This window comes from Bison bison, unplaced genomic scaffold (assembly GCF_000754665.1).
Source record: "Bison bison bison isolate TAMUID 2011002044 unplaced genomic scaffold, Bison_UMD1.0 scf7180017864481, whole genome shotgun sequence".
NCBI lineage: Eukaryota > Metazoa > Chordata > Mammalia > Artiodactyla > Bovidae > Bison > Bison bison.
Genome location: NW_011495041.1, coordinates 3,631,608 through 3,642,835, shown reverse-complemented (window position 1 = coordinate 3,642,835; position 11,228 = coordinate 3,631,608). Strand labels below are relative to the sequence as shown.

Below are 11,228 nucleotides of genomic sequence, written 5' to 3'. Positions count from 1 at the left end.
AGGTCTCAACAGGCCACCCACGGGCTCTCCTTTCAAACGAGGGAGTGCAAGGAGGTACAGCGAGTTGGGCTTGAAATGAAACTTCCCCACCCACTCTTTGTTGCCGGAGGTAAATATCTCAGAACCTACTTGTCATAGATTCCCACACGGGCAACTCCCCATGTGATGGCTGCCAACTGGCCGCCTTCTCGTGGATGAACACTGTTGGGTAACACCCAGGGGCCCCCTCAGCAGCGAGTACACTGGCTACAAGGCACACCTTCCTGAGGTTTTCAGCACTGACAGGGTAAACACCCTGGAACCCCAGTGAGTAGACTGGCAAAGACCCCCACGTCCATCAGAAACAAGAATCAAAACAGCTTCTCTGCAAGGGTATTAGGGGGAAAGTTTTGCTCCCAAACAAAAAGAAGAGGAGGGAGCTTGAAAGGTCTTGCATTTTCTCAGCTTCAGACATAAGCAGACCTAGACGGGGGCAGGTAAATATGTGGCAGTCAACACAACAGTGGGAGAACTCCCCCAGGGAGAGCTCTTACCACAGATGTACTCAAGGTGTTAGGGGAGCAAATGTCACACAACAATAAAGGACACATTTTTATGTTAAATATGTAAACATTTTTTCTTCTCCATCTCATCGCTTTCTAAGCTAAAGGTAAACAACGGTTGTAAAAGGAATAAATGATAATGTGCTAACATACAAAGATACTCACATAACGATGTCAAAATCAGTTAAGTTTATGGTCACAAAATGAAGCTAAGAACCACTGAATAAATGGTATTAAAGGTAAAAATTCTAGAGAAAAAATGTTCATGTGGTCTCAAATTTATAAAGATATATTTACGGACATATACAGGCAGATACACATGCATGCACAAACACACAATTGTCCATCAATATCCATGGGAAACTGGTTCTTTAGGACCCCCAAGGAATCAAAATCCTCCCATGCTCAAGACTTTATATAAAATGGCATAGTATTTATATATAACCTACATACCATCTCCTATGTATTTTAAACACCACTAGCTTATTTATAATACCTAATATAATGTATATTCTATGTAAATAGGTGTAAGTACAATGTAAATGCTATGGAAATCGTTGAGCAAATTTGTTTTTTGCTTTTTGGAACTTTCTGGAATTTATTTTTTTTGAATACCAATCCATGGTTGGTTGAATCCCCAGATGCAGAACCTGCGGAAATGAATGGTCAAGTCTGTGTGTGTGTGTGTGTGTGTGTGTGTCTGGTGTCTGTGTGTATCACAGCACCCATCAATATCTGAACTTTTGTGTTTATCTGGTGTTGCTGTTTAGTCGCTAAGGCATGTCCAAGCTTGTGACCCCATAAACTGTAGCCCACCAGGCTCCTCTGTCCATGGAATTAACCCAGGCAAAAATAACTAGGGTGGAGTGCCATTTCCTTCTCCAGAGGATCTTCCTGACCCAGGATGGAACCCATGACTCTCGGGTCTCCTGCATTGCAGGCAGATCCTTTACCGCCGAGACACCTGGGAAGCCCTTGTGTTTATCTGATTGCTTACTTATTATCCATCTTTCCCACAAGAATATAAGCTCCAATGGGACAAGAACTCTAGATTCATTCACTGCTATAACCCTAATCAGAGGACAGTACGGACATATGCCAGGCACTCACATTTATTTGTTGACTGAATGAATAAATAAACAACAAACAAACAAGAAAAAGCACAAGCAGAGATTCTACATAACACAGTTATAACAATTAAACGGCAACTCTGGTTTCTAATTTTGGACAGAGTCCAGAAGAGAAACTCAAACAACCATAAATGTGCTCAGTTCCCAGCTGACCAGTTGGTTTAGTTCTGTTTAACAAATGGACTGTTTTATTTAAGGTTCTGATAGTAACCACTCTAAACTGCTGGGAACCTCATAAGCTGCGAAAGTTACTGCTACTCTCAAGACAATAATGACTCAAAATGAGCAAAGAGATTTAGATGGAAGGGGAAAAAAAAAGCTGGCAAAAGAACTGTTGGACAAGAGCTCAAGAGTTTCTCAATGATCTTTGCTCACACAATGCCTCTCTTTGTGGCCCGTACCTGATTACTCTATCATTCTGTTCATCTGTGCAAACAAGAACAATGATAACCTTCTTTCAAAGAGTACAGTGGGGACCCTTCAGTTAATTACTGAGCATGATGAGAAGTCGTCCTGGTCAATGGAGCTTAAATTGTGCTCGAATCTCCTCCCCTAGCCCCATTGCCCTGACACCTCCTCCTTCCATGCTCCCCACTTAAAAGTAGGAAAAAAAAAAAAAAGATCTGGACAAAGGCTAAATTGAAAAATGTTTCAACCCCAAGGGAAAAGAACATTCTCTGGGGTCAAACGACAAGGAGAGAAGGAAAAAAAAAAAGTATCCAATAAATGAGACAGTAAAAACTCCCTGCCCAGAACCTTCTATAAAACATAGAGCAACAAATAGGAACAGACACCCAACAGGCTTGCTTAACTGGTCCAGTCCCACTGAAACCCCTCATGGAAAAGAGAAGTTTGCAATGACACACAAACACCCAGATACACGTCACAGATGTAGCTAGCAAAAAAAAAAAAAAGAAAGAACAAAGAAACAGAGACTGGCACGTATGGAATTAAACATTCTCCTTTAAAATCACAGGCTGAATAAAGCTAAAAGTTACTAACCCTTCCACTCCCATTGTCAGCTGGTCAGATTTTAAAAGCCAGCCCATCAAAAGAAAAGCACACACAAATAGACATTGAGACAGAGGAGATTAGAAAGTCTGGAGATAAATTATGGAAGGATAATTTAGTGCCTTTTATTTCATCATCTCATTTTAGAGGGACTTCCCAAGTGGCGCTAGTGGTAAAGAATCTGCCTGACCAATGCAAGAGATGCAGGTTTGAGCCCTGAGTTGGGAAGATCCCCTGGAGGAGGAAATGGCAAATCGCTCCAGTATTTTTACCTGAAAAATTCCAAGGACAAGGGGAGCCTGGCGGGCTATAGCCCACGGAGTTTCAAAGAGTCAGACACAAGCACGCACAGGAGAGATTAGCTTCAGTGGCTTTGAAGAAAATAATAGAAACACAGAAGTTTTAGGTAGACAGCAAGATTATTTTCTCCAAAGTTTATCAAGCCCAGGAGAAGGAAACAGCCATTTGGATGGCTTGGGATTTAGTATTGGGTTGGCTGAAAAGTTCGTTCGGGTTTTACCATAAGAACTCAAATAAACTTTTTGGCCAATCCAGTAATAACACTGATGCACCATCATGGGGATCAAACTTCCTACATAAGAAGGTGAAATAAAGTGTTAGTTGCTCTGTCATGTCCCAGTCTTTGCCACCCCAGGACTGTAACTTGCCAGGCTCCTCTGCCCATGGAACTCTCCAGGCAAGAATACTGGAGTGGGTAACCATTTCCTACTCCAGAGGATCTTCTGACACAGGGATCAAACTGAGGTCTCCAGCATGCAGGCAGATTCTTTAGCGTCTGAACCACCAGGGAAGCCCTTTCTTTAGTAAGACTGCTGCTTCAATTGATGACATTCTCACAGTGTGGTAAACAAGAATTTTTCTCACAATTACTTTGCAGAACAGGCAAACTAAGATTTGGTTAGGTTACAAAGCAGTGTCCAGGTCTCACAGAAACAGACCAAGAGCCACAAACTGAAGACCGTTTGCAAGATTAATTGATCACAGCCCTTGGACCCAGTGCCACTAAAAAAATAAGACTTAATAGCTGTACGGAGAGGTGGTAGCCAGGAGACCAAGAGCTGAGCTGTAATTAGTAGAACAAATCAGGATGCCAGTTCTAATAACTCCAGATTGGTTTAAGACTTCTTTAAAAAATGTAAATCTACCCTAATTATCTGAATGATGATGCTAATCTATTTATAAAGAACACAAACGCCTCTGAGTGAATTACAGCTCTGAATCAATTGAAGCGTGCAGCTGACACAGCGCCCAGAGCCCCACAGGAAAGGTTCTCCAAGGCGGCTTCTGGAATCTGGGACTTGACATTCAGTCTCACAGCAAGTGCGCTAAGGTACAGCACATTTTCAGTGGGTGTTCATTCAGAGAGGCAAAGACCGTGTTGCTCGCATAGCGATGTTTGAGAAGAAAGGAACCCAAAGTACATAAAGCTGTTTGCAATATAGCAAGTACATGAAATTACAGATTGCAAACATACAACTACCCAATCTGCCGCTCTGGAGATCAGATGAAAATTCTCTTCCCCAAGCAACTACTTATGTCGGGCTGAGAAACACAGAAAGGTCTTGACCTTCTTCAAATGAATCAGGTATTTATGGTCACCCAAAACTATGATGGGGGCTTCCCTGGTGGCTCAGACAGTAGAGAATCTGCCTGCAATGTAGAAGACCGGGGGTTCAGTTCCTGGGTTGGGAAGATCCCCTGGAGGAAGGCATGGCAACCCACTCCAGTATTCTTGCCTGGAGAATTCCATGGACAGAGGAGTCTGATGAGTCCATGGGGTCGAAGAGAGTCAGACATGACTGAGCGACTAATGCTTTCACTTTCAAAACTATGATGAAAAAGTGAAAAGGAAGATTTTTAAAGAAATCTGTTCAATATATGGTGTATGTGTCTTCATGTGAGAAACTGAGAGAGAAACACATTTGTGTGTGAGAGAACAAGCTCTCCACTTATCATATCCACAAGAATAACAGAAAAAATATATATTGGGGTTGAAAGCATGACACCACCCAAAAATGACATGAGTTACCCACCAGTACCCCATGTGAAGAGCTCTTGAGGTAATACCTTTCATATTTTCTTTGCACAGTAATTTAGGGCCCATCAAGACCAGCTGAAGTAACAAATGTCAAAAGAGATTCAAATGAAGATTTGCATCCATGGCTGAGAGAGGACGTATCAAAGCCACACAGAGCAGTAAAACTGGAAAACTACTTCAGAGATCCTTGTCAAGTCGTGCTCAGGATTAATAGTCAAGATGGATATTTATCAAAAACACATTAGCTTCTACTCACCAGGGCATGAAAAGATGACACGGAAAAAATTCCAAGGCGGCCCATTGCCACTTTGGTTGGTCGGCTTGCAAAGGCAAGTAACCTTTTAGGGTTGGGCAGCTCCCCACCTTGGAGGCTGGCTAGGTAACAGCGGTACCGAAACAGGTCCATTTGGAACTGCTCAAGATTCTGCTCCCAGACAAAGATCTAGAGTGGTGAAAACACGGAAAAAACGAAAGAAGAAAAAGAGAAGGCAAATGTTAACAATTTTATCCCACATAAATGTTACAAATCCACATGTTGCAAAGGTATTAATTTTAATCCTAAAAGGTAAACGACAGGTATCCTAAATTTCTTAGGTAATAACAAGTCCCATTTTGCTGTTTCCATAGCTTACATGTTTTTCTGCAATCTATAGTCCTACATTCAGTATGATACACAGAACATACAGCCTTAGTTGCTCTGCTCCCTTCCATCATAGATTTCATGTTTGCAACCATGACAGACCATCAGCTCCAGGCTCAGAACCACAAACCTGAGGGAGAAGTTAAAAACGCAGAGGAATTCCAGCCCTGGAGAATTATATGACTTACCTAGGGGTGGTTTTTCAGAGGAAGATAGAGAAGAAGAAAAGCAAAGTGATTTCAAAATCAGAGACAAATAGGCCGAGAGTTTTGGGAGCAGGTGGGCGGTTGAATGTACAGGATGGGACCGTGGAAAATACTAATGGTGAAGATCCACATTCTGGAACACATAGTTTCAACCACCAAATGGATCCAAGATGTTTCCACATTTTTCCAAGCGGCAAAATAATACCCACCTCCTGCGGCTGATGTGACAGTCGAACAAAGTAATGCAAGAGTAAGAGTTGGAACAGGTGTATTGTGAAGGCTCAGGGATCTTGGCTGTGATGTGGATATTAATCAGTGGTTAGCCCAAATATCTATCAAAAGATGAATGGGTAAACAAATTGTGGTATAAACACACGATGGAGTAATATTCAGCCATAAAAGGAACGGAGTGTGCATACCACAACGTGGACCAGTTGGTAAGACATTACACTAACTCAAAGACATTGACACAGAAGGTCACATATTATGCTACTCCATTTATACAAAACATCCGAAACTGGCAAACCCAGAGACAGAATGCCAGGGGCAGAGAGGAGCAACAGCTTAAAAGATACGGAGTTTCCTTTTGAGGTAGATGGTATTTGGGACTAGACAGAGATAATGGTTACTCAACATTATACACGTACTCAATGCCGCTGAATTGTACACTTTAATGTGGTTAAGTTTGTGTTATGTGAATTTCACCTCTGGTTAAAAAATATATAGAACAGGGTAACAGAGGGAAAGAACAGAGAGGAATTCAGAAGATCATATGCTGATCAATTATTTAAATAGCGTTTATTCACATACTTACTTCCTACATACTAGGCAAAGTTTCAAAATGTTGCTAAATGGCTATCAATGACTTTAATTTTTTTTTCTTTCTTTCTTTTTGGCAATACCACATGGCATGTGGGATCTTAGTTCCCTGACAGGGATTGAACCAGTGCCCTCTGCATTGGAAGGGCAGAGTCTTAACGTCTGGACCCCCAGGGAAGTCTCTATCACAGACTTTAAAACAACTGAATAGAAGGCAAAATGTCCTCTGTTATCTCACTAAATCTTTCCTTTTTAGCATGAAATACACTTACCTGCATATACAGCAATTATACACATATTTTTAAAGCACACTCTACCTTTACTAAATATAGAAATTTAACTTTATTGAGGAGTCAGGGATGAAGTTAGACCCATCACAGCTGGGCACCAAGTCAACCTGATACCACGGGGAATGAAATCGCAGACATGCCAATTACCCAGATCCCCAAGAACAGCTTGCCACTGGTGGGAGCAGGAGGGCTCCTCTATTAGATTTCTGTTTTTCCTCCAATGTAATACTGTTCCCTTCAGCTCATAACAATCAACTGTGAACAACTGGTGAGAAGAACTGACAGTCAAAATAAAGAATCTAGCAGCCTGGGTGACAGGCTGACAAGGAGGAGATAACCAAGGATATTTCTCGGTTCCAAGGCAGCAGAAACACCCCTTTCAAGACCTGAGGATTGGCCCACGTCTGTACACGGGAGAACAATTACCTGATCTAATATAGTTTTCTTCTTCTTTGAATCCGTGACGGAAGACAGCTGCATCTCGCCCATTTTCTTCATCTTCTCGTCCATGTCAATCTTCTGTTCCAGTTTTTTGATCTCCGACTTCAGCAGCCGGAGCGTGTCCTCTTTGTGGTGGTGTCTTGCCACAGCAGCCGCGCAAGCAGAGTGGATGGCGGTGATCCAGTTCTCCAGCTCCGTCTGGCTGGTGGTCTGTGAGGGGCAGGGTGGGGCCCGAGAAGAAATGGGCACCACAGAGGTCAGCAGAGAAGAACCAGTGTGCATTTCCAGGCAAGCCCTGGCTGGGGGTCAAGCAGACGGGTCTACACACCCCGTGGGGAAGGCTAACCTTTCTGACCGCCTTGTTCAGAGAGCAGAGAGCAGATAAAACGAGGGCGTCTCAGTCAGACACCACTCCACCCAGCCCTCGCTCCCAGGGGCTGTAGGGAATGAGGCCGCCATGTCAGCTCACTCATGTACTTCTTGAGCTCAGTTGTTGCAACAGATTGAATCGTTGTATCCAGCCCCCTGCCCCAGATTCAAACATTGAAAACCTAACCCCCAGTGTGATGGTACTGTGTGCTCAGTCTTATCTGACTCCTTGCGACCCCATGGACTGAAGCCTATCATGGAATTTTCCAGGCAAGAATACTGGAGTGGATTGCCACTTCCTTCTCCAAGTGTGATGGTATTAGGAGGTAATGAGGTCGTGGTAGTGGAGGCTTCATACAGGGGATTGGTGCCCTTATAAAAAGAAGCCAAAGAGCTAGCTAGCTTGATAGCTCCATAGACTGCCATCTATGAATCAGGGAACGTGCCCGATCAGACCCCAACCATGTTCCCACCCTCATCTCACACTTCCAGCCTTCAGAATGTTTATAAAGTCACCCAGTCTCGGGTAGTTTGTGACAGCAGGCCAAACCAAAACACTGGCGTATGTGCCAATTCTATCTGCCACTATCGTTTAGTCACTAAGTCGTGTCCGCCTCTTTGTGACCCCACAGATCGCAGCATGCCAGGCTCCTCTGTCTTCCACTGTCTCCTGAAATTTGTTCAGATTCATGCCCATTGAGTCTGTGGACAGTTCTATACAGATAGCTTAGTTTGGGTTTCTTTTTTAACTTCTAATTTTTTTAAATAATGAAAGTATGATAACACATTTACAGGAGACTGGGAAAATACAGAACAAAGTGACATATAGTTCCACTATATAATTATTTTTATAAGTAGATAAATTAAGGTTTTTAGTAGGTATTTCAGAGAGCTTGTTTTCTTATTGACAGTTGCTATGAAGCAAAGGTCAGTTTTCAGAGGGGACAGGTCAGGTCAGAGGTGACAGTGAAGCCAAGGGATATTACGGCCAAGGAAAATGCGATAACCCTGCCCCCAGTGACCTGCTGTGACCCCAGTCCTCAGGTGCCCTGCCTAAGCCAAGCAGCCATAACACAACTAGGGCTGGGATGGAGATCCAGGAGCTAGAAGTATTACCAACTCAGGAACACAGGGGAGAATCTAGAAATAGCGGCCACCCAGGAGAACTCCAGCCACTTAGAATGACCAGGTCAAGGGGCTTTAAAGACAATTAACATTGGCGGGAGACACCCACCAATGAGCAGATGACTTCAAAGTGGGCTTGCTGTAACTCCGGGTGCTCTGAAAGGCAAAAGCTGGGGGGACAGCTCATGTGTCATCATAGGCTATGATTAATTCTCTAGGAATGCAATCAATGAGCATCTCCTTAGAGAAGCTTAGTAAATGCTCAGAAGTTAGCTCAGACCCAACCATGCTTCAGCCTGAACAGAGGATCTCTTTGGCTACTTCAATATTAAACTGGCTGACAGCATCATTTTTCAATCACAAAACATTGTTACTTTTTTGTTTTCTCTCTGATGCATCTTCTTACTTTTCTCACTCATTTGAGCCATGGTGTGAAAATATATTCTACAACAGGACTCCACCCACATAACTGAAATTTAAGTGAAGGTACCACCACTAGGGTTTATGTTATTTCTGAATCTCATCAGTTTCATATCCCACAAATGAAATGGCATCAGATATTACAGTGTCTGCCAGCAGAGACACCACACACCGGGCTAACCTAGGCAATCTGGCCGTTGTTATGTTTACAACAAAACACTTGCCTGTATCTAAGGAAGACTTCAATAAGCTAGACATTCTCCTAAAGAAACAGCACCTGATAAAGCAGATGGACTCATCTCTGTGGGAAAAGAAGAAGAGATAAAGATACTGGAAGTCAAAGGTAAATACTTGTAGGTAGAGAAAGGGAAAAATGCAATGTGTGTATAGGAGACTCATCTTTTTATTACATACCTAGGACTTAATCAGCTTATAATTGGAAGCGTGTAACTGACTACCTTTATCCATTTTACTTCCCACTCCCCCCTTTAATTCTTTAAGAGTTAAAGACTCAGCTGGAAATTTTTAATCTTTAATCTCCTCTTGGAAAGCAATTACCTTCCATTTTGTCTTGATCTATCACTTTAAAGTTATTCCAGAAAAACAGAGTTTAAGATCCTCCCACATATAAAACCACCACGCTTCCTCATGCCTAGTGCAACTGAAATGTTTGCTGTCTCTGGGTTTCTCAACCTCAGTGGGTAATTTGCCAGGTGCAGTTATCCCCCCTACCCCCACCCTTTTAAAAAATCTTACTAGAGAAGGAATCAGTTCAGATGGGAAAACAATCAAGTAAGGATGCTTTTCGAAAAGAAAAATTTCCACAAAGAAAATACCAAGTATTGGCGAAGATAGGGAGCAATCAGAATATTCTTACAAGCTGCGGATGCTAAACTGGTGTCACTGGCGTGGAAAACTATTTGGCGCTACCTCCTAAAGGAGAAGGTCTGTACACCTTGTGACCCCCAAAATGCACCCGTGGGTATGTTCTCAAGAGAAATGCATTCCTGTGTTCACCAGAACATATGTCCTGAAAGGTTTACAGCAGTACAGTTTGCAATGGACAAAACTAAAAAGTATCCCAACACCTGTCAACAGGAGAATGAATGAAAAACATGGATGATCGCGTAGTGACACATGACACAGCAACGGGAACGAAAGACCGGTGACTGCACACTACAACACGGGAGACGCTTCACACGTGCTGTGTGCTTAGTCGCTCAGTCCTGTCCAGACCTTTGCGACCCCATGGGCGTAGCCCGCCAGGCGCCTCTATCCAGGGGATTCCCCAGGCAAGAACACTGGGGTGGGCTGCCATGCCCTCCTCCAGGGGATCCTCCCAACCCAGGGATCAAACCCAGGTCTCCTGCATTGCAGGCGGATTCTTTACCATCTGAGCCACCAGGGGAGCCCCACGTAAGACTGAGGAGAAGAAGCCAAACACGAAAGAGTTTAAAGACTCTATTTATGTAAAGTACAAACGCAGGAAAACAAATGTACACTGTTAGAAGTCAGAAGAGTCGTTTGATGGGGATTACGGGGCGGAGGGGAAGTAGCATCTTGAAGGAAGCACAGGGTGTCTCTCGGGTGCTGGCCATATTCTGCTTCTTGATCTGGGTGCCAGTTACATGAGTGTATGTCACGGGTATGCCCAAGAAACATCATCAAAAAGAGTACTTTTCTGTGTGTACATTATACTTTAACAGAGAGTTTTTAAAAGATCCTTCCCAGATATATCACCCTAATATTGAAGTCCAACTTCTCTATAACTATTCTAAAAATGTTATACTTTAGACTCTTATTTTTCAGGAAAAAGTGTCGCTGGAGGGTTGTAATGGAGGTTCCCAACAGCATGACCTTTTCCAGCATCACCTTCTTTGTCCTCCAAAGTGCCTGGGAGCATCTGACGAACAGCTAGTCCCTTGAGCCAAAATATGCTTTTCCCCTTTGTACGCACAGCTCAGTGGAAACAAGGAGCTTTCAGATGTGAAGGGAGCTGGTGTTTTAACCCATGTGAAAAGGATACTGTGGGGCTCTTTCAGATGGAATCCATGCAGAGGTACCACGTGTCACTAAGGAGGAGAGGACGTTGTCTCCAGTGAAAACAGCTGGTGCATCAGTGCTCTTTGAAAGGTCAGCATCTATTCCCCCAGGACCATCTTCATACATCTCTGCC

At 43.3% G+C, this 11,228-nt stretch overlaps 1 protein-coding gene across 3 annotated transcripts in view; it reads right to left on the bottom strand.

The window, feature by feature from the left end:
* The window catches only part of TIAM1 (T-cell lymphoma invasion and metastasis 1), a 469,570-nt gene that overhangs the window by 114,271 nt on the left and 344,071 nt on the right, over positions 1–11,228 (bottom strand). For all 3 annotated transcript variants that reach the window (XM_010862313.1, XM_010862311.1, XM_010862312.1), the window contains 2 exons: positions 7,124–7,348; positions 4,999–5,184 (listed from right to left, as the gene is read on the bottom strand). In XM_010862313.1, the coding sequence (XP_010860615.1) occupies positions 4,999–5,184; positions 7,124–7,348 (411 nt within the window). The remainder of the gene's footprint in view (positions 1–4,998; positions 5,185–7,123; positions 7,349–11,228) is intronic.